Below are 22,296 nucleotides of genomic sequence, written 5' to 3'. Positions count from 1 at the left end.
TTTCCATCTGGGAGAGCCACATTTGAGCTTGCCCTTGGGCTTCCCGGGGCAGTGATTTCAAATGCTGTTGACCCACAACAATGAAAGTAATCCTATGTGGAAAGATCCCCAGCTGTTCCTCGGCTCATTCTCACTCTGAAAGAGGACAGGATTCTTCTAGAATCTCCAACTTCATAGATTCCCATACGACAATGCTTTCTAAGTAGATTCCCATATGAGACTGCTTTCCTGCGGTTCAACCCTCAATATTCACCCACATTTACTCCTAACTGCCCCACAGATTACAAAACAAAAACAAAAAACCATCAAAGTACGTGTTTGTGACCGACACCTTTCTCTAGCTTCCAGCCTCGAAGCAGCACTTCCAGTCCTAACGCAGGATACAGTATTAGAAAAAGGGGGTTATATCTTTGTATTCCATTGTCATCTTACTCAAAAATCCTACCCAATCTTGGTCTGATTTTTATTAAGGTAGCAATTTTCTTCACAGAGGTTCACCTAGCTGCAAACCCTATTTGGAGATGGAGATCCAGGTATTAACCCCTCAGAAAATTGGCTCCTGCTATTTAATTGACTCTTCTATGCCTTGCAAATATGATTTCCAGCCAAGTGAACCTCTGTAGAGAAAATTGCTTCCTTTCTTGATAAGAAACAAACTAAGATTGGATGGGTGTTGACAACATCCTCAAACCACTGACCCCCACCTTTCCCAAAGCAGGGTTATGCGTCCTTATTCCCTGATATTTATCTCAAAATTTGGGCAGGAAAAAAACTGTGATTGCTCTTTTCCAAATACCTTTAAGAATTTTCAATTAGATTTCACAAATAAGGATTGAGAGCTTTCTGCTGAGCACCAGCCCACCAGGGACAGAGATAAATAAGACACGGACTCCCCGCCAAAGCATCCTGTGCATATTGCTAAAATAACAACACCCATGACACACATTAAAATCCACGAAACCATGCGCCTTTCAGAGAACAGGGACCAAGACTCAGCCCTCATTGTATCTCTAACAAGAGATACCAGTTCGTGGTACAGAGGAGGTTTTACAAAACATGTTAGCTAAACCAAACAGAAACCAGTTCCAGTTCCTGCCCTTGAGAAGGTCACAATCCAGAGACAGGTGCCCTGGCTTCCGCTATAAATCAGTGCTCCTGTTGTGAACATCACCGCACCTCAGGGAACCCAGCACACACGACAAACACACAGGGTACTACCTTTCCTGAGATGTACACCACAGGCCGGACCCTGGAAAACTCTCCCAGGACTCAGAGCTGCATCTCATCAGGATGAGTCACACTGAACTATCCCTACTTTTCTTCCCATCTTTCCCAGAGCCATGGGCTTGTAAGAAACAGGGACAGGGAGGGGTATGGTCTGGGTGACCTTCAGACCAGGATGCCACTCTGTCAGCTGATGGAGCACGTGGTCTCCCTGCTAGGAAACTTCAGACACAGCCCCAGGATTCCAGCAGACCTGTCCCCCCAGTGCATCCAGACCAGACTGGTCAGACTGGTATTTCTGAGTCTCACCCCAGCCCCCACCACCACTGATGAGAGCCCCGCCTGGAAGAGGAGTGGCCTCAAGCAGTGCAACAGCCCCACCTGAGAATGATCCGGAGGTACTCAATCCCCTCTGCCTCCTCGCACTTGACGGACAGGATCAAGTTCCCCAGGCTGCTGCCAGTACAATAAAAGTTCAGATGATCCTAAAAAGAGAAACTGGGTGTGAGCGGGAAGGAGAAAGAAACCTTCCTGATATGTCCCCCTACACCAGCTCCTTCACCAGGCGTGAGAATACACAGCAACAAGGAGAAGGATGCTACGGACGCCAGTGACGACGACATGAACGGGCACCGACAGAATCCTCAGGATGCGCCAGGCACTGTGCCAGGGGCTTTGTACCCCCACGTCCTTCACGCCTGACCATGGCTGTATTCGGGAGAGAACAGCAGCCTCGTTTCACACGTGGGAAAACCCATGGGCATGGAGGTTAAGTCACTGCCCGGGACCACACAACTAGTAAGTGACAGATCCAGGGCTCAAACGTACCTCTGTCTTGACTCTGAAGCGCAAATTCTTGCCCACAGGAAACTGAGTCCACGTTCTCATTCCCGGGGGGGCGGCCCTCCCCAGTTCAGACTATTTGGGGCAGGACAGCAAGGAGGAACCCTGGCACCTCCACCAACGGCAGCTGGGGGGGTTTCTGGACCAGTGGGCTACTCCCTGGCTAGGGGAACACAGGCGAAAAACATAGACCCGCTGGATCCCCAGACCCGCTGGATCAGAGCCAGGCCCTGGAATCCGCTTGCTAACAAGACCCCCAGGGCTCTGATGCAGCCTCTCCCCTCCTGTGAGACTCTGCAAATCGGCTTCAGGCTACAGACTTCCAGAATCTGCCCTCGGTACCTCAAGAATCTGGTAAGCCAGAAGGGCAGAATATTTTTTTTTAATGTAACTTTGTCACTTTTAAACCATCAGAGGCTCCCAGCCAGCCACTAAGCAACACCAGTACCCAGAGGACCTACCTGAATGAGGACAAGAGAGACTTGCGCGATTAGATGGAAGCAGAGACTTCCGAGGTGTGAAAACATTTTCCCCAACACTCAAATCTCCACCCACCGTCCTTCACCGCAAACACTACCCATTCCATCACCTCCTAACACATTTGTGGGGGTTGGTCCCCACAAGGACTCACTGCACTGGGCCCCCCGACTATTGTACAGGTCCCCCTGCCCCATCCCCTATCTCAGGACAGAGCCCATCAGACCCTCCAACTAAGACAGCAGCAGGAAGAAACGAAAGCACAGACTGAGAAGGAGGTAAGAGGCAAAGGAAAAGGGGGCCCTGAGACAGGACCCTGGGGTGCCCTGCCCTCCCCCACCCCGGCAGCTCCTCTCCCCGGGTCCCCAGCCTCACCTTCCCTAGGAAGTGCCTTCGGTAGGCCCTGGCTTCACCCTTGCACTCCAGCTTGTAGCCAAACGTGTTGGGGCTGAGGTTGTCCTCTTCCTCCTCCTCACAGATGCTGCTGCCCAGCGATGTTGGGGTGCCCACATTCTCCGGGTCCTCAATCCAGTAGCCCCCAAACTGGGGCAGGATGACTTGAGGGTACGGGCCTCCCTTCTCCACAACCTGAAGGCAGAGGGAGGGCCTTGCACTGCAGCCGGCCCTTGAGACCGCAGGGGAGAGAGGGGGCCAGTGGCCGTGTCCCCACCTACCTCCGTGCTGCTCCCGGGGTCGGGGGGGTTGGTACCCACTAGTACCTGAGGCCAAAGGCAGTAACATGAACCCCTCTTCTAAGCCCCACAGCCTCTCGAGCTTCCTTCACCAACCCTGTAGCCGCAGGGTGGCAAGGCCAAGATGAGCACCCCCAACTTCCACATGGAAAAGTTGAGGTTACAACAGCAAAGACGGAAAGAGAGGTTCCAGGCCCCAGGTTCTCTCTCCTGTGGGGCTGGGCACGGCCCATCGCCATCATTTCCCCAGGGACGGGACCCAGCGCAGGCTGCAGAGTAGGTGGGAGTGAGGGGCAGGCTCCTACCTCATCGATGCTGGGGTACGGGATGTAGTCATCCTGCAAGACAAACCAGGGGACGCCACCGTTAGTCCCGGCAGTGCTCATGAAGTCTGAGCGCTGTTTCCAGGCCTAGCAAGGGGGATCTGTTGTGGGGGCTTAGCAGGCTGCATGGGGCTTTGAGGGAGGCACAGTCGGTGAAGAACAGCTCAGAATCAGCTCTGCGATCTGACATTCACCATGTTCTTCTCCAAAGTGACAGACCCGAACATAAACCCTGCCAGCTGATGATGTGGTAGATGAAGGCGCTGAACTTCTCACCGCCCGTGATACCAGCCCCTCATCCTAGAATGCCAGTTCTGGAAAACGACCCCTGGTCTCACCCAGCGCCCATCTCTAGGCAAGGGGTCTGACCTCCAAGGCATAAGCAGCACCCCTGGGCTTGGAAATGGAACCTGAAGCTGAGAGCCGACTGCCCCCCGGAACTCGGGACACAGCCTGACAGCCTCACACTGTACAGGACAGGGAAGAGGCAGGCCACACGGCCAAGCCTGAGCTCCCACCGAGGCCTCCCACAGCCTGCTCAGAAGCTGCCCTAAGGCATCGAGCCAGGACCCCTTTGCTGCCCATCCTGCACTAGGCTAACAAGGGCACAGTCACTCAGGGGCCGTGGCAAAGGTCAGAGTTAGAGGGTGTGAGACGAAGACCCCAGCACCTGGCAGCTTCTCCTGCCTTCCTCTCGCCCTGGCCCCTCACCAGGGCCATCTGGCCGCCTCCTCACCCACCCAGCCCACCTTGTTCTTCTGGGGTCCTGGCTTCTGCTCTTCAAGCTTGATCCCCTATAGAAACAAGGAAAACAGAATCCACAGAAAAGCAAAGGTCAGAAGAAAGGGCCGGAGGAAGAGCACCTGGCCTTGCAGGGGTTAGTAACAGGAGCGGAGCCACAGCTGGCCCGTGCTGGGCTGGCACACCCCACACCTGGCCGCTGTCACCCTCACAGCAGCCTCAGGTGAGGCGGCAGGGCCGCTGGGCTAACGGCACAGACTTGAGCCAAATCACCAGGGTTCAAATCCCAACACTGCCTCCTATCAGCCTGATGACCTTGGCGAGCCACAGAAACCTCTCTGTGACTCAGTGTTCTCATCTGTGAAATGGGAATGATGGTGGTGTCCACTATGGTGGTGAGGGTTCAGTCTTAACAATGGGCTCAGCACTTGGAACACTGATTGGTATATAATAAATGTCATTATTATCACGAAGGAGGCAGTATTGTCATTCAAAGCTTAAACGCCTGTCTTAGGGTCACAGAGCCAGTAAGGGAAGAGAAACATGGGAACCCGTGCCTGCTGGTGTCAGATCCCGTGCTCTAGGTCCCGTGCCAACAGGCCCCAGGGGACAGGCAGGAGCCCTAGTGCTGGCCCTCACTCTGCTGCGAGCTTCCTATTTGTGACCCTCGACAAAGCGTAGCCTCTTGGAGCCCCCAGTGTCACCTGTAAAATGAGGCTGACAACACTCACTCACCTTCCATCTGGCTGATGCAAGGATCACCGCAATGATCAGATAGGATGCCTGGGATGGACTAAGGGCATTTATCTACAGAAAGAATTCACTTATGGGGAGAAGTGCCCTGTCCTTTTTTTTTTTTTTTTTTTGAGACAGAGTCTCTCTCTGTCACCCAGGCTGGAGTGCAGTGGCACAGTCTCAGCTCACTACAGCCTCCACTTCCCGGGTTCAAGTGATTCCCCTGCCTCAGCCTCCTGAGTAGCTGGGATTACAGGCATGTGCCACCACGCCCAGCTAATTTTGGAACTTTTAGCAGAGATGAGGTTTCGCCATGTTGGCCAGCTCTTGAACTCCTGACCTCAGGTGATCCACCCACCTCAGCTTCACAAAGTGCTGGAATTACAAGTGTGAGCCACCACACCCAGCCTCTTTTTATGTTTCTTTTGAGTTGGAGTCTCGCTCTTGTTGCCCAGGCTGGCGTGCAGTGGCATGGTCTCGGCTCACTACAACCTCCACCTCCCAGGTTCAAGCGATTCTCCTGCCTCAGCCTCCTGAGTAGCTGGGATTACAGGCCTGTACCACCACACCCAGCTAATTTCTTGTATTTTTAGTAGTGAGAGGGTTTTGCCATGTTGCCCAGGCTGGTCTTGAACTCCCGACCTCAGGTGACCCACTCGCTTTAGCCTCTCAAAGTGCTGAGATTACAGGTGTGAGCCACCGCGCCTGGCCCCTGTCCAGCAGTTCTATAATTGAGTCTGACTTAACCACGTTGTGCAGGAGGGGAACACGTGGTGTTTCCAATACTGACTGAGAAAATCAGGTGAGGGTACGAAGCGGTGCACAAACCAGAAGAAACCGTTCCCCTCGGAAGCAGAGTCCAGAAGCAGCCTCTGCGTGGTCATTACACTAACGCACAGGGATCTTAACCTTCCCCAGCCTGCTCTCTCTGGGTCTCCCTTGAAACTCACAGCACCTTTCCACCAGTGAGGACACTGCGCCCCAGGAGGAGGCTGTTTGCCTAAGGCCGCACAGCCAGCGAGTGGCGGGGCCTAGATTTGAAGCCAGGTCACCGGCTCACCAAGTGCATGGCGTGCCCCACATGCTGTGGACAGCAGGGCTCCTGTGAACTGGGTGGATTCAGACGCAGCCTCCCCAGACTCCTCTGGGCTGAGTCACCCTACAGCATTGTTTAGGAGGGTGTGGGAGGGCCCTTCCCACTGGACAGGCGCTCCTCTCTCACACACACAGAAAGCCACCTGTGTGGCCCTACAGACCCTGTCCTGGGTGGCACACTGGGCGGATGGCAGGTGGGGGCAGCGACGCCAGGAGTCTGTTTTGTTTGGCCTGCATTAGTCATACCTGGCTGGGAACAGCCCTTAGGGCAGGAGAGCAAACCTCCTTCCGTCCCCTCCGCCACACCACTCCCTCCCCTACCTCAGAGCCACTGCCCAGCACTGGGCCCTCTCTCCTCCATGCACTAGCTTTGCGAGAGGTATTCTCTTTGCTTTTTTTTTTTTTGAGATGGAGTCTCACTCTGTCGCCCACACTGAGTGCAGTGGCACAATCTCAGCTCACTGTAACCTCCTTGGCGAGCCACAGAAACCTCTCTGTGACGAAGTGTTCTCATCCGTGAAATGGGAATGATGGTGGTGCCCACTATGGTGGTGAGGGTTCAGTCTTAACAATGGGCTCAGCACTTGGAACACTGATTGGTATATTGGAATCCTGGGTTCAAGTGATTCTCCTACCTCAGCCTCCTGAGTAGCTGGGATTCCAGGCACCTGCCACCACACCCGGCTAATTTTTTGTATTGTTAGTAGAGATAAGGTTTCACCATGTTGGCCAGGCTGCTCTCAAACGCCTGACCTCAGGCGATCCGCCCACCTCAGCCCCTCAAAGTGCTGGGATTACAGGCCTGAGCCATCACACCCAGCCTCGATAGGTATTATCTTTATTTCCCCTTCTCCCTTCAATGAAGAAATTAAGACTCAGAGACGGAAACTGACTTGACCAGAGATACTCAGCTAGAAAGCGTCAGGGTTAGAACCCGAAGCCGAGACTGAAGGAATCCAGAGCTTGTGCACCTGGCCCCTCCTGCTTCACAGGGCTCTGCCCCTTTTCCAGTTCCTAGACTCCTGGTCTGGGAACTGGGAATCCTGGGTCCCAGTTTCAGCTCTTCACAACTAGCACAGTGACCCAGGCACTTCACTGCCCCGAGGTTCAGTTTCTCCAGTTGCAAGATGAAGAGAGATGGAGCCGAGGCTCAAGGCCCACATGGGCACTCCATTGCCATCAGCACTCCAGACAGGAGCTTCTTCCTAACAAACGAATCTGAGGCTGGGCCTGGGGGCCACATGGCAGAGGCTTAAACACCCGGGAATGTGGCTTCAACAGTCTCAGCTGAAATGGAACAGACAGCCCACCCACGGTTACCAGCCATTGCAGAGACAGAAAGAGAATCAAACAAGACCCCTGCCCTAGAAAGCGCCCCATCTAGATGAAAAGACAAGCCCAGCAGCCTCTAAACAGAACAGGCTGGGCACAGTGGCTCAAGCCTGTAATCCCAGCACTTTGGGAGGCCAAGGTGAGAGGATCACGAGGTCAGGAGTTCGAGGCCAGCCTGGCCAATATGGTGAAACCCTGTCTCTACTAAAATTACAAAAATTAGCCTGGCATGGTGACACATGCCTGTAGTCCCAGCTACTACAGAGGCTGAAGCAGAAGAATCACCTGAACCCGGGAGGCGGAGGTTGCAGTAAGCCAAGATCGTGCCACTGCACTCCAGCCTGGGTGACAGAGCAAAACTCCGTCTCAAAAAAAAAAAAGAGTCTGAGGCTGGTTAACTGGGGCTGAATGCTGTGCTCAGAGACGCCCTTTGTTGGGGAAAGCTGTGGGAAGGGGACTCCAGCTGGGGTGAAGGAAGAGAGGATCTGAGGAGCAACCCGAGAAGGCTGGGTGGGCTGCAAAGCCCCTGCCAGCTTCCCAGAGTGCCAGGATCCCACTGACTTGAGGAGAAAATCCCAGCTTTGCTCCAAGCAACTGAGCACTTGATTATATACCATCTCCCGCCACTCATGGTCAGGCATGTGCCATCCTTGTCTCTGCACGTTGATGATAAGTCCCTAAATGTGTAGAAGATGCGTTTGTCATCTACACGCTGCTAGGCAGAGAGGACAATCTTAACAACCTGCTCGCGGAGTCAAAACCAGTAACAATGTTTTCCCTTCAACAGCGTCTCCCCTCCCTCCCCACACTCAGGGAGACCTGGCTGCTTCGCCTGCATCTCGGGACTGTGGTGGGCGCTGTATCTGCCCCTCCTCCTAGGACTTCCAGACCATGATTGCAGAATCTTCTCCCCTGAGCCTGGAGCACCTACCTAGGGTACAAAGCATCGTGACATAATGGCTGAACTCTCTGGCTCAGAAGCTACTTACAAGCCACACACCTTTTGAGTGCTTCCTTTAATAGTTCTGTGCCTCAATTTTCTCACCTGTCCTATGGGGATAATAATAATAATAGACCTACTTCTGAGGGCCCTGTCAGGAAGAAATGACGCCAGTCCATCTCTGAGCCCAGATACATGCTTGAGCTACAGGTGCCATTATCAGCATTGGTCTTCCCACGCTTCCCACCCACACCAATGAGCCCTTCAGGACCTCTGCACATACTCCCCAAGGCAGCAGCTCTTACCTGGGAGCCTGACCCTGGAGAGGAATAGCAAAGACCCCAAACCCACACTACACACCAGCTTTATGTCGTGCCTACCACGTATTCACACAGATCATCTCATTTCACCCAACCACCACGGAAGTGGTGCTTTTCTTCCTCTTTATTTATGGAGGCTTAGAACAGGCAAGGAACTTGTGCTAGTAAGTGTCTGGGGCAGGATTTGAACTCAGGGCGGCCTCCCACCCTGCCTTTCCACACAAGGTGACTCTCCCAAGAAGCAGCTAGTTATTTCAGACTTCTTTCCAGCTTGTTCCAGGAACAATGGGCCCTTCAAACCCTCCTCCACATCCACAGGGCTTCTGGCCGCCCCAGCTGCTCTGCTGGGGAAGTTCTGCTTTTTATCCTCCCTGTCCTTCCACAGGAGTCTTCCCAAAGTGCTCCGTGCCCCTCAACAGCAAAAAGACCTCAGGTTGTCTGGGCCAAGGGGATGTGATCCTCTCTTCTCTGCCCTACCCTCTAGGGCACCCGACTTCTGCCCGGGGGTTCTGCCTGGTCCCTATGCCACCCACCTCCAGGGCTGGGCTTCTTCCCCCCTGCAGTGGGGGTTCATGCTCACCTGCATTTTCTCCAGCATCTCGAAAAACTCCGACGACTGAAAGACAAAAGCGGGGGACAGAAAGACGGGGGTCAGTCCAGAGGTCCATGGCCAAAGCCTCTTCCTCACCAACTGTCTAGAAGCTGAGCCAGGGGCTTCCCCAGGGACAACATTCATTTGGCTCAACAGAGAAGCTAATGTGATTTTGCCTGTGCAGGGCTAGAGGGTCAAGCACCCCACACGGCAAGAGAGAGAATACGGCAGCCCGGGCTGCGAACACTCAGCCCTAGGGGACAGACGCTCAGTCTCTGTCAAGTTAAGGGGCCTGCGGGGCCCCTGGGAAAGGCCAAATTCCGCAAACGCCTGCCATCCTCGGGATTCAGCCTCTGGCAGGAGCCATATGTAACATGTTTTTAACCCAGCAATGGGGCCAAGGTGTCCACATAAGTGACATTCCGCACCCTGATACAGGAAACCCACCAGTCAAAGTAGAGCTGCTGTGGCCAGAGCAGCAGGGCCAGGGGGTGGGGGGAACTGAGCCCCAGCTGTGTCACCTCTGCCTCTGCCTGCCCTGTCCCCTGCCCCCAAGGCACCACTTTGGGACCCTAAAGTTGGTGAAACAAAACCTGAACACCACTGAACTTAGGCCTCTGAGTCCCCAAAGGGTTTTTTTTGTTTTGTTTCATTTTGTTTTTGAGATGGATTCTCACTCTGTCGCCCAGGCTGGAGTGGTGCAATCTCAGCTCACTGCAACACCCGTCTCCTGGGTTCAAGTGATTCTCCTGCCTCAGCCTCCCAAGTAGCTGGGATTACAGGCACCCACCACCACACCCAGCTAATTTTTGTAATTTTAGTAGAGATGGGGTTTCACCATGTTGGCCAGGCTGGTCTTGAACTCCTGACCTCATGTGATCTGGACACCCAAGCCTCCCAAAGTGTTGGGATGACAGGCGTGAGCCCCGCGCCCAGCCTAGATGGGTTATTTTAAATCCCAAACTGCATTTGTCCAGACCTTTAACCTACTTTGGTGCCACCCTTGTCTACTCCAGTAAAAGCAAAAAGGAGCAAAGGGAAGTGGAATGGAAGCGTGAGGGGCTGGCAGCTCCACCCCAACAAAACACACACGGAGGTCCTCCTACTTCCCGTCCCATAAAACTGCAACCCTTTCTCAAACTAACGTTGCTGTCCACATCTGGGCACGGGAAGCCGTGAGTCAGTAAGCACCCGGAAGAGACGGTCCCCAGTGAAAAGCAGAGAAAAGAAAGCAGTGATGAGCAACGCTGTGTCTGTCCTCAGCACTTCTTCATGCACAGGTGGGGCCTCCAAGCACTCTCCCTAGCTCTGCAGGCACTGTGGGCCAGAAGTGCCCGCAGCTCCCACTGCTCCTAGAATTCCCAGAACCACCCTGGGAAGGAGGTTGGCAAAGCCCCTGGAGAGACCTAGCCCTGCTGTTGACCCCAGACAGCGTCGGTCAGGCCAAAGCCAGTGTGTCAGAGGCAAAAAGCCCCTAACCTACCAGCAGTTCAGGATCTGGCATCTAGAAAGCCCACGAATGAATGTACGGAGTGGGATTAGGGCACCCACATCCAACTCCCTTAAGCAGACATGAGCCGTCAAACATCCAGATGCCAAACCTCCTCTTCCCACCTGCTCTGAGTCCACATGCACCACCCATGCTGTGCATGCTTACCATCTCCAGGCTTAGGAGACCAAGATTACCAGACATAAAGAGCTTATGCCAATCAATAAGGATAGAAAGATGAGCAGGAGGAGGATAATGGAACAGAAACAATCAACATTTTAAATACACAGACCTATGACCCGCGATTCCACGTCTAACAATCCATCCTCTAACACGCTTGCAATGTACACAAAGACAGATAGACTCAAATGTTCATTGCAGCACCGTTTCTAACCACAAAAAGTAAAAACAACTTACATGTCTGTAGAAAATTGGTTAAAATAAGCTACCTTCACAGAATAAAATACAAATACTATAAACTATAGGTCATAAATTGGATAACTTAGATGAAATGAACATATTCCTAGAAAAACACAACCTATCAAAACTAACCCAGTAAGAAACAGAATATCTAAAGACATAACAAATAAACAGATCAAACTAACGATCAAAAAATAATGCATAAAGAAAAGCCCTGACCCAGATGGCTTCGTTTGTAAATTCTATCAAACGTTTAAAGAAAAGTTAATACTAATTCCTCACACTTACTATTAAGTAAGTCAAAAGAAAGTGCACAGAATGGTAGAAAATATTTGCAAATCATATATCTGATAAAGGACGTGTCTCTACGAAAACAACTCTTACAACTCAGCAAGAAAAAGACAACTCAATTTAAAAATGGGCAAAGGATCTAAATATGCATATCCCCAAAGAAGATATACAAAGGGATAATAAGTACATGGAAAGACACTCAAACCACTAGTCATGAGAAAATGCAAATCAAAACCACAGCAAGCTACCACTCACACCACTAGCATAGCTGTGATCAAAAAACAGAATATCCCAAGTGTTAGCAAGGATGTGGAGAAATCAGAGCCCTCAGATGTGGCTGGGGGAATATAAAACAGTACAGCCACTGTGGAAAATAATTTGGCAATTTCCTCAAAAAGTTCCACATGAACTATGACCACATGACCCAGCAATTCTACCCCTAGGGATAGACACAAAAGAACTGAAAACAGGTATTCAAGCAAATATTTGTACACAAACATTCACAACTGCATTCTTCACTCTTGCCAAAAGATGAGTACAACCCAAATGTCTATCAACTAATGAATAAACAAAATGTGCTGTGTCCATACAATGGAATAATATTCACAGCCATTAAAAATAACGTACAGGGCCGGGCGCGGTGGCTCACACCTGTAATCCTAGCACTTTGGGAGGCCAAGGCAGGGAGATCACAAGGTCAAGAGATAGAGACCATCCTGGCCAACGTGGCGAAACACCGTCTCTACTAAAAATACAAAAATTAGCCAGGCATGGTGGCGTGTGCCTGTAGTCCCAGCTACTCGAGAGGCTGAGGCAGGAGAATCTCTTGAACCTGGGCGGCAGAGGTTGCAGTCAGCCAAAATGGCCCCACTGCACTCCAGCCAGGCGACAGAACAAGACTCCATCAAAAAAAAAAAAAAAAAAGTACTGATACATCCCACAACACTGATGACCCTTGAATACATCACGCCAAGTGAAAAAAGGCAGACATAAAAGACCATCATTCCATTTTCATCAAATGTCTAGAGTATACAACTTCATAGAGACAGAAAGATTAGTGGCTGCTTAGGCTGAGGGGATGGGGGATTAGAAGCTTATAGCTAAAAGGTACAGATTTCATTTCAAGGCAATAAAAAGATTCTAAAATTGATTATGATGATGCTTGCACAGCTCCATGAATACCACCAAAAACTAATGAATTATAAACTTTAAATAAGTAACTTTATGATATATAAATTATATTTCAATAAAGCTGTTCAAAAAAACTATGCAGTCATTCAAAAAGAAAGGAATAGATTCGTGTTGCTTACATATGACACTCTCCAAGATATATTAAATTCGGGGGTGGAGATCAGAGAACAATACATTGAATATAATCCCACTTTTATAAAAACAGCCAGGCACAGTGGTTCACACCTGTAATCCTAGCTACTCAGGAGGCTGAGGCAGGAGGGTCGCTAGAGCCCAGGAGTTCAAGGCTGCAGTGAGCTATGATCATGCTACTGTACTCTACCCTGGGTGACACAGTGAGGCTCCATTTCTTTAAAAAAAAAAAAAAAGAACACTGTAAAGCTACCTATATTATGTATGTATATAAATTCATAGAAAATGATCTAGAAGAATATACCTCAAACTATCCAAAAGCGATTATATCAATAAATGAGGGGCCGGGTGACGTGGCTCATGCCTGTAATCCCAGCACTTTGGGAAGCCAAGGTGGGCAGATCACGAGGTCAAGAGATCAAGACCATCCTGGCCAACATGGTGAAACCCTGTCTCTACTAAAAATTAAAAAATGAGCGGAGCATGGTGGCACATGCCTGTAGTCCCAGCCACTCAGGAGGCTGAGGCAGGAGAATCACTTGAACCTGGAAGGTGGAGATTGCAGTGAGCTGAGATCACGCCACTATACTCCAGACTGGGCAATAGAGCAAGTCTCAAAAGAACAAAAAAAATTAGCTGGGCGTGATCGTGCATGCCTGTAATCCTAACTACTCGGGAGGCTGAGGTACGAGAATCGCCTGAACCCAAGAGGCGGAGGCTGCAGTGAACCGAGATCCCACCACTGCACTCCAGCCTAAGTGACAGAGCAAGACTCCATCTGAAAAGAAAAGGACAGGAAAGAAAATCTGCAACTCTGTCTCAAAAGAAAAAAAAAAGAAAATATGTGCAAAGGACATGAACACATGATTAAAGGACAAACATAAAATGACCAATGACCACATGGAAACAAGCCCAAGCTCTCTAGCTATTAAAGAAATTAAGATCACAGTAAGATATCATCTTCCACTATCTGATCGCCCAGTGCTGGGAAAGATATGGGGTCCAGGCCGCAGGAACTATGGGTGAGTGCGTCCCTGATACAGCCTTTCTAAAGGCACTATGTGGCCCAAACTTTTAAAATATCCACGTCATTGGGTCCAATAAACCCACTCTAGGGAATTTAAGCTAGAACAATCTTCAGGCCATAGCGTAAGAACACATATCCAAGGTCGCTTGTCCCAGCACCGTTTACAGGCCAAAAGTGTGAGTGGTGGGGGGAAGGACCCACCAGTGAGAGGAAGAGAAAATGAGGCACAGGGGTCACTCATACAATAAACTACGACAAGAGGAGGTCTGTGTTCATGATGCTACTGCAAAAGTTCACAATGCCTTGCTAAGTGAGAAAAACAGGGTTTTGAACAAGACGATCCCACTGTTTCCAAGAAACAGAAAGAACGTGTTTGTGTACGTAGGTGCAGGACTGCATCCGAGGGAGGGTGTGATCACCCCCACGGCACAAGAAAAATATCCTGAAGGATACACAACAAAATGAGGTTGAAGGTAGGGATGATTTTCCCCTTTTTGCTTTTCAGCTTTGTTTTGTTTTGTTTTTCTGAGACAGAGTCTCACTCTGTCACCCAGCTGGAGTGCAGTGGCCCGATCTCAGCTCACTGCAATCTCTGCCTTCGCGGTTCAGGCGATTCTCCTGCCTCAGCCTCCCGAGTAGCTGTGATCACAGGCGCTGGCCACCACGTCTGGCTAATTTTTGTATTTTTAGTAGAGATTGGGTTTCACCATGTTGACCAGGCTGGTCTTGAACTCCTGACCACAGGTGATCCACCCACTTCAGCCTCCCAAAGTGCTGGAATTACAGGCGTGAGCCACCGCACCCAGCCATTATTTTTTTAAATTTCCTACAATTATAAATTATTTTTGCAATTAGCAATGTGTATAAGACTGACACATAAGTGGAGGCTCTGGCAGTCCTTTCTTTGCTTCCCCCAACCCTAGCGACAGGCCCTTCCCCCAGCTTCACAACAGAGTGTGTCCAGAGACACAGAGTCCCAGCCTTCGAGCTGGCGGGAAGCCCCTCCATCTGGGCCAATTCATTCCTAAGCATATCCTGGGTCCTGTGTATTATAGACTAAGAAGCTCTCTTGAATCACCCCTAAATCCAGCTCCCTCTCTGCTCTCCACACAAGCTGGCAATAAAAAATTCTTTAGGTATGTTCTTAAACAGTATCCTTCTATTAGTCAGTCAGTTAACCCTAACCTTTTGAGCATATCTAAGGCATCAACTGGATGCTGGAAGTATGTGCTAGGAAAAGGATCAACTTCTAGGGTACTTGATTTTCATTATGAGAGACAGCTGTCCAGAGATACGCTACAGGGGACTCGTGCTTCAGTGGTTCTAAGGAAGCATAAAGCACCTCTTGCAGCCAGGCACAGTGGCTCATGCCTGTAATCTCAGCAGTTTGGGAGGCTGAAGTGAGTGGATCCCCTGAGGTCAGCAGTTCGAGACCAGATTGGCCAACATGGTGAAACCCCATCTCTACTAAAATTATAAAAATTAGTCGGGCATGGTGGTGCATGCCTGTAATTCCAGCTACTCGGGAAGCTGAGGCAGGAGAATCGCTTAAACCCGGGAGGCAGGGGTTACGGTGAGCCAAGATGGTGCCACTGCACTCCAGCCTGGGGGAAAAATAAAAAACAAAACACTTCTTGCTGGGGGGTCAAGTGTAGTTCTCTATTGCTGTGTAACAAATTACTCCAAAAGTTAATGGTTGAAAAGAATTTCTATGGGTGAGAAATTCAGGAGTGGCTTAGTGGTACCGCTCTGGCTGAGGGTTTCTCATGGGGCTGCAGTCAAGGTGTCAGGAAGGGCTGCATCATCTGAAGGCTTGACTGGGATGCAGCACCCACGTCCAGGATGGCACACTCACATGCACACTGGCAGGGCCCTCAGTTCCTTGTCACATGGGCCTCTTCAGAGGCTACTTGGGTGTCCTCAAAACACTGCAACTGACTTCCCCCAGAACAAGCAATCAGAGAGAGGAGAGGGGACCGAGGGAGTGTGGTGGTAACTCTTACCATCTATTCTGAAATCACAGTCATCACCTCCACTTTATCCTATCAAGTGGAAGTGAGTGTCCAAGTCCAGCTCACACTCAAAAGGAGGGGAATTAGGTTCCACCTTTTTTTTTTTTTTTTTTTTTTGAGACAGGGTCTCACTCTGTCATCCAGGCTGGAGTACAGTGGTGCAATGTCAGCTCACTGCAACCTCCACCTCCTGGGTTCAAGTGATTCTTATGCCTCTGCCTCCTGAGTAGCTGGAATTACAGGCACACGCCACCACGCCTAGTTCATTTTTTTGTATATTTAGCAGAGTTGGGGTTTCACCATGTTGGCCAGGCTGGTCTTGAACTCCTGACCTCAAATGATCCCCCTGCCTTGGCCTCCCCAAGTGCTGGGATTACAGGTGTGAGCCACTGCACCCAGCCTAGGTTCCACCTCTTTTTATTTTTGTTTTTGAGACAAGGTCTCACTCTGTCACCCAGGCTGGAGTATGGCGGCATGATCACAGCTCACTGCAGCCTTGACCTCTTGGGCTCAAGTGATCCTCCCACCCCAGCCTCCCGAGTAGCAGGGACTACAAGCGCTTGCCACCACGTCTGGCTAATTTTTGTATTTTTAGTAGAAACAGGGTTTCACCATGTTGCCCAGGCTGGTCTTGAACTCCTGAGCTTAAGCGATTCCCCCGCCTCAGCCTCCCAAAGTGCTGGGGTTACAAGTGTGAGCCTCTGAACCCAACAGTTTCCACCTCTTGAGGAGAGAAGCATCAAAGAATTTGTGGACATATCTTAAAACCAAAACATCAATGAAGGCTTTTTGCAAGACACAAGATCCCAGGCCCACCTCAAAAGATAAAGAGAAATCACTGAACAGAGACGGGTGAAGAGGGCGTGGTACTCATGCAGCAGGTGCTGTATGGGCAATGGGAGAAAACGGAAGCAACTCAGCATACGGTCACTGAAGAGTCAGTGGGTCAGCCTAGCTGGCGGGAGGCCCCTGGGTCAGACATCCTGAAGATAAGACAGGAAAGCAAAGCTGAGGCCTGGGCCTGGGCGACGCTGAACACCAAAACTCAGGCTTCGGCTGCAAGGCAGTGCAGAGCGGCTTAGGTTCAGGTGCAGCAGAAACACACGGGAGGCAGCAGAGTCCAGCGGTCGAAGCCCAGGTCTGGGAGTGGTCAGCCTGCTACTGCCCAGCTGTGCTGCGCAAGGCCAGTTAACCTCTCTCCATTCCTTTCTAATTTACTCACCTGAAAACTGAAGCAGACAGTCCCTGACTTTAGCGCTCTTAGGTTGATGAAGTAACAGCGGGAGAAAGTGCCCAGCCAGGGCCTGGTCCGCAGTGAGCGCTCAGTAAATAGCAGCTACTAGAAGAAACTACTGGAGAGCTCCCTCTGGAAGCAGGCTTTGTCCTGTTGGAGGTGGTCTAGCAGCGTCAAGATACTCAGGGTTTTGTTTTGTTTTGTTTTTTTGAGACACAGTTTCGCTCTTGTTACCCAGGCTGGAGTGCAGTGGCACAATCTCAGCTCATTGCAACCTCCGCCTCCCAGGTTCAAGCGATTCTCCTGCCTCCGCCTCCCAAGTAACTAGGATTACAGGCACGCACCACCACACTCGGCTAATTTCGTATTTTTAGTAGAGACAAGGTTTCACCATGTTGGTCATGCTGGTCTCAAACTCCTGACCTCAGGTGATCTGCTCGCCTCGGCCTCCCAAGTGCTGAGATTACAAGCATGAGCCACCATGCCCAGCCGATACTTGGTTTTTCTTGATGTCATTGGTCTTCCCAGAGACAGTGTTTAGATGACTGTTACAAATGGGTCTGGCTGGGCACAGTGGCTCACACCTGTAATCCCAACACTTTGGGAAGCCGAAGCGGGTGGACCAGCCCGGCCAACATGGTGAAATCTTGTCTCCATTAAAAATACAAAAGTTAGCCGGGAATGGTGGCATGCACCTGTAATCCCAGCTACTCGGGAGGCTGAGGCAGGAGAATCACTTGAACCCGGGAGGCAGAGGTCTCAGTGAGCCAGGACTGCACCACTGCACTCCAGCCTGGGCAACAGAGCAAGACTCCATCTCAAAAAAAGAAAGAAAGAGCATAAAAAGAAAAGGGTCTGAGTGAAGATGCCCCATGGCTGGGGCTGGCACAGGTGGTGAGAAGGGCTATGACCCAGCCTCAGCCATGAGCAATGTGCTGGGTGATGATTCCTGAGTGGACAGTGCCCAGTGGCAGCAATCAGTCAGTGGCAGCACAGCCTCGGCTGGGCTGGCCTCACTTCTCAGTGACTTGCTGCACTTTCCAATGGGACAGTTGACAGGAAGTGAGTCTCCTTTTCCACCCAGAAGCAGGGTGACTCAGGCCAGCCGGGAACAGCAGCTCCGCCTTTCGGACACACCCCATCCACACACCCTGAGATGGCCGCATACAGCCAAGGGCACACAGCAGGCACTCAGTTAATGCACACTGACTCCCTGGCATTGCCCCAGAGACTCAAGTCCTGCCCGGGGCAGCCTTCAGAAGGGGATCTCCCGAAGCCAGCCACTGGATTTTCACAGAGGGATGTAATTGGGCCTCCTCCTCAATAGCAGCGTCCGTGGAGCTGTCTAATGTATCATCAGCAACAGCTGTTGCCACCCAAATCAGAGAGGCAGCAAGCATATCCCTGTGGGCTCTGCGTTCACAGCCAGTCAATAGCTAACCACGCAGAGCCAGTACTCTGCTGAGGATCTCCATCCAGGCCCTGAGTTCCATCCCTGTCTCCACCACCTCCCGATACAGAAACAGCCTGGTAGGCCAGGCACAGTGGCTTATACCTGTAATCCCACCACTTTGGGAGGCTGAGGCAGGCAGATCACAAGGTCAGGAGATCGAGACCATCCTGGCTAACATGGTGAAACTCCATTTCTACTAAAAATACAAAAATTAGCCGGGCATGGTGGTGCATGCCTGTAATCCCAGCTACCCGGGAGGCTGAGGCAGGAGAATCACTGAAGCCCAGAACGTGGAGGTTGCAGTGAGCCAAGATCACCCCACTGCACTGCAGCCTGAGTGACAGAGTAATACTCTGTCTCAAAAATAAGAAAGAAAGAAATGAGAAACAGAGAGAGAGAGAAAGAAAGAGAGAGACTGGTCTTCCTTCAGGAAGGCAAAGAGAGTCCCTGGGGAAGAAGATGCTGGAAGAGGTCCCCGGTAGCAGGGGCGGATGTGAACAAGAACTGAAGGAGCAACTTCGGTTTGGGAAATCTCAAGAAATCTTTCCCAATGCCCCTACCTGCCGGCTCTGGTGCCGGCCCACTGCCCAGGCAGCAAAGCAGCAGAAGCGATGGGAGTCTAGGACCCACCCCTCTCCATCTCACCACCCTGTGCCCTCCCTGCCGCCCCCTGGTCCACAGCAGCTCGACACATGGGCAGGCATGTCCTGCAGACAGGCAGCTGCCTGTTCCTTCCCTCTTGTTGCACCCCAGCTCATGAGACCCCCACCCCCACAACACTCTTGCCTCTCTCCTCTCCGACCCTAGCTGGGGAAGTCACACTCACTGGCCCCATCTGCAGTATGCTGGGTCCCTGCTGGGCTACCTGCCCTAGCCCCGGGTTCCTCTCCTCTGCTTCTGGAGGTGGGGGTGTGTTGAGGTGTCAGCAGCCTTGCTAAACCCCGCTCCTCATCACACACCCATGCTCACAGAACGACGCTGTCTGAGTGCTAGCACCTTTGAGTGGGGCTGATAACATCACCGCTAACTCACAGGGCTGTGGCAGGGCCCACAGGCCAGTGTGTGCAGAGCCTGGCACAGCCTCGGCACACAGCTCGCTCAATGAGCCCTCGAAATTGCCTCATTATCCCCGCCCACCCCAATCCAGGACACACTGAGAGGGCAAAGCCACGTCAATAGCAAACAAAAAACATAACCAGAAGATAAGGATGGAGGAGAAGGTGTTTTGCACCTATGTGGGTCCCAGGAAAACGGGAAGAGGGGAGATGCGGGTCAGAAAGTGCTGGGGGAGAAGACAGGTCAGCATGAGTTTCTCATCCTGATGGAGACGGAAGACATGAGAAAGGAGAAGGATTTCTGGAGAGTTTTGTAAACCCATTTGTGGAAAGCTGGGGGAACTGGGCATGCCCTGGGAGCTGGATGGGGTGTGTCCTATGTCGTCTGACCACCGAGCACGCCACAGTGCTTGGATCCACTGCTGGCCCAGAGGTCCCCGTCCGCAGGGCAAGCAGGATGAGAATCAGCTGGCCACCAGCTGGCTGCAGAACAGAAGGCCCCCGAGGGCAGGGCTCTTTGTTTGCTGTGATCCTTGCCATAACCCTGTGCTATTAATAGAACTGCCTGGTACACAGTAGATGCTAAATAAACATTTTCCAAATGAATGACTAAATATTCTGCCAACCAAGATGCAATAAAGCAGGCAGTGAAGGGCGAGTCTTGGCCTGGGTGTGGCCAGGGCAGGCTTCTCGGGATGCCTAGAGTCAGGGCTAGACAGGCCAGTGTTACTGCTACTAAGAGCTGTCTGTTCTCTGGCCACAGACCACACCCTGCACCCTGGATGGCCAACCCTATGCCCAGTGAGTGCCCCCAATAATGAACTCTCCTCCAGAATCAGGTCCTGTTCCAACCAATTCTCCCCTCACCCCCGCCAAAGCCACCTGCTTGCCCCTCTTTTCCTCCTCTGGTCTCCCTTACCACCAACTCCTGCCACTCACGGCTCTTATGCTGCTGGAGCACTTCAGAGGCACCATGTTACTGTGTCACGGGGGCCAGGAGCCTCTCATGGCTCTCTGTTATGCATGGCAGTGGTAATGCCACAGAATCACCTGAGGGCTTGTTAAAACAGTTTCCAGCCGGGTGTGGTGGCTCATACCTGTAATCCCAGCACTTTAGGAGGCTGAGGTGGGAGGATCACCTGAGGTCAGGAGTTCAAGACCAGCCTGGCCAACATGGTGAAACCCCATCTCTACTAAAAAATGCAAAAATTAGCCAGGCGTGGCAGTGGTCACCTATAATCCCAGCTGCTTGAGAGGCTGAGACAGGAGATTCGCTTGAACCTGGGGGGTAGAGGTTGTGGTGACTTGAGATTACACCACTACACTCCAGCCTGGGCGAAAGAGCGAAACTCTGTCTCAAAAAAAACAAGTTTCCTAGGCCCCACTCCTAGAGCTTCTGATTCTTTGCCACAGAATGTGCATTTCTAACGAGTTCCCAAGTGACCATACTCTGAGAACCACTGACCTACAAATTAATCATATTGAATGCTGGTGGTGTGGGGGTGGGGGGAGGGCCGTCTCTGAAGAGATACCAGCGCAGAGATGAGTGAGGTGGGGAAGGGTGGGAAGATGGTTGGGTTTTTATAGGACATCTTAAATTAGGCAGATTCATATTTAAATTCTAAGACTGGACTAGAAGATGCAAATGACTACAGGCACGAGGCAGACAACCTAAACGAGTAACGGGATAAGAAGTAAAGAGATGGAATCCGTAGTAATTAAAAACCTCCCAGCAAAGAACAGTCCAGGGCCAGATGGCTTCATAGTGAAGCCTACCATTTAAAGGAGAATTAACACCAGTCCTTCTCAAACCTTCCAAAAATAGGAGAGGAGGAAACACTTCCTAACTCATCCTATGAGGCCAGCACTACCAAAGTGACACAAGGGAACTGCAGAAAACTGTAGGCCAGCATCTTTATGGATAGAGTCAGAAATCCTCAGCAAAATACCAGCAAACCAAATCCAACAACATACTGCCATATTCCATGACCAAATGAGATCTATCCTAGGAATGCAAGCTTGGCTCAACACAAGAAAATCAATGTACTAGGCCGGGTATGGTGGCTTGCAGCTGGAATCCCCGCACTTTGGGAGGCCAAGGCAGGAGGATCACCTGAGGTCAAGAGTTCCAGACCAGCCTGGCCAATACGGTGAAACCTTGTCTCTACTAAAAATATAAAAATTAGCAGGGCGTGGTGGCACATGCCTGTAATCCAGCTACTCGGGAGGCTGAGGAGGAGAATCACTTGTACCTGGGGGCCAGAGGTCACAGTGACCCAAGATCGTGCCACTGCACTCCAGCCAGGGTAAAAGAGCAAAACCCCATCTCAAAAAAAAAAAAAAAAGAAAAGAAAATCAATGTAGTATGTCACATTAATAGAATGAAGAAGAAAAAACACGATTATCTCAATTGATAAAAAAAAAACCACTTGACAAAATCTAATATGCTTTCCTGATGAAAAACACTCAGAAAACTAGGAATAAAGAGAACTTCCTTGACATAAAGGGCATTTAAAAAGAAAGGAAAAAAAAGACACAGCTAACATCATACTCAATGGTGAAAAACTAAAAGCTTTCCCCTGAAGATTAGGTAACAACAAAACAAGGAAGCCCACTTTCACCACTACCATTCGGTGTACTAAAAGTTCTAGCCAGAACAAAGAAATAAAAGGTATCCA

At 50.9% G+C, this 22,296-nt stretch overlaps 1 protein-coding gene across 16 annotated transcripts in view; it reads right to left on the bottom strand.

Moving 5' to 3' along the window:
• RAP1GAP2 (RAP1 GTPase activating protein 2) overlaps positions 1–22,296 on the bottom strand; it is a 257,076-nt gene that overhangs the window by 66,897 nt on the left and 167,883 nt on the right. For 14 of the 16 annotated variants that reach the window (XR_010343282.1, XM_064378120.1, XM_064378127.1 and 11 more), the window contains 5 exons: positions 9,303–9,338; positions 4,309–4,353; positions 3,542–3,574; positions 2,920–3,132; positions 1,606–1,709 (listed from right to left, as the gene is read on the bottom strand). Coding sequence is in view for 15 of the 16 variants with exons in the window: in XM_064378120.1 (XP_064234190.1) it covers positions 1,606–1,709; positions 2,920–3,132; positions 3,542–3,574; positions 4,309–4,353; positions 9,303–9,338 (431 nt within the window). In the remaining variant the exon portion in view is untranslated. The remainder of the gene's footprint in view (positions 1–1,605; positions 1,710–2,919; positions 3,133–3,541; positions 3,575–4,308; positions 4,354–9,302; positions 9,339–22,296) is intronic. The other 2 variants (XM_064378121.1, XM_064378131.1) reach the window with 1 other exon arrangement.

Source organism: Aotus nancymaae, unplaced genomic scaffold (genome assembly GCF_030222135.1).
Source record: "Aotus nancymaae isolate 86718 unplaced genomic scaffold, 86718_ANA_hifiasm-v0.15.2.pri h1tg000018l, whole genome shotgun sequence".
Classification (NCBI taxonomy): Eukaryota; Metazoa; Chordata; class Mammalia; order Primates; family Aotidae; genus Aotus; species Aotus nancymaae.
Note: the sequence above shows the minus strand (reverse complement) of the source record. Positions and strands in the feature narration are given on the sequence as shown.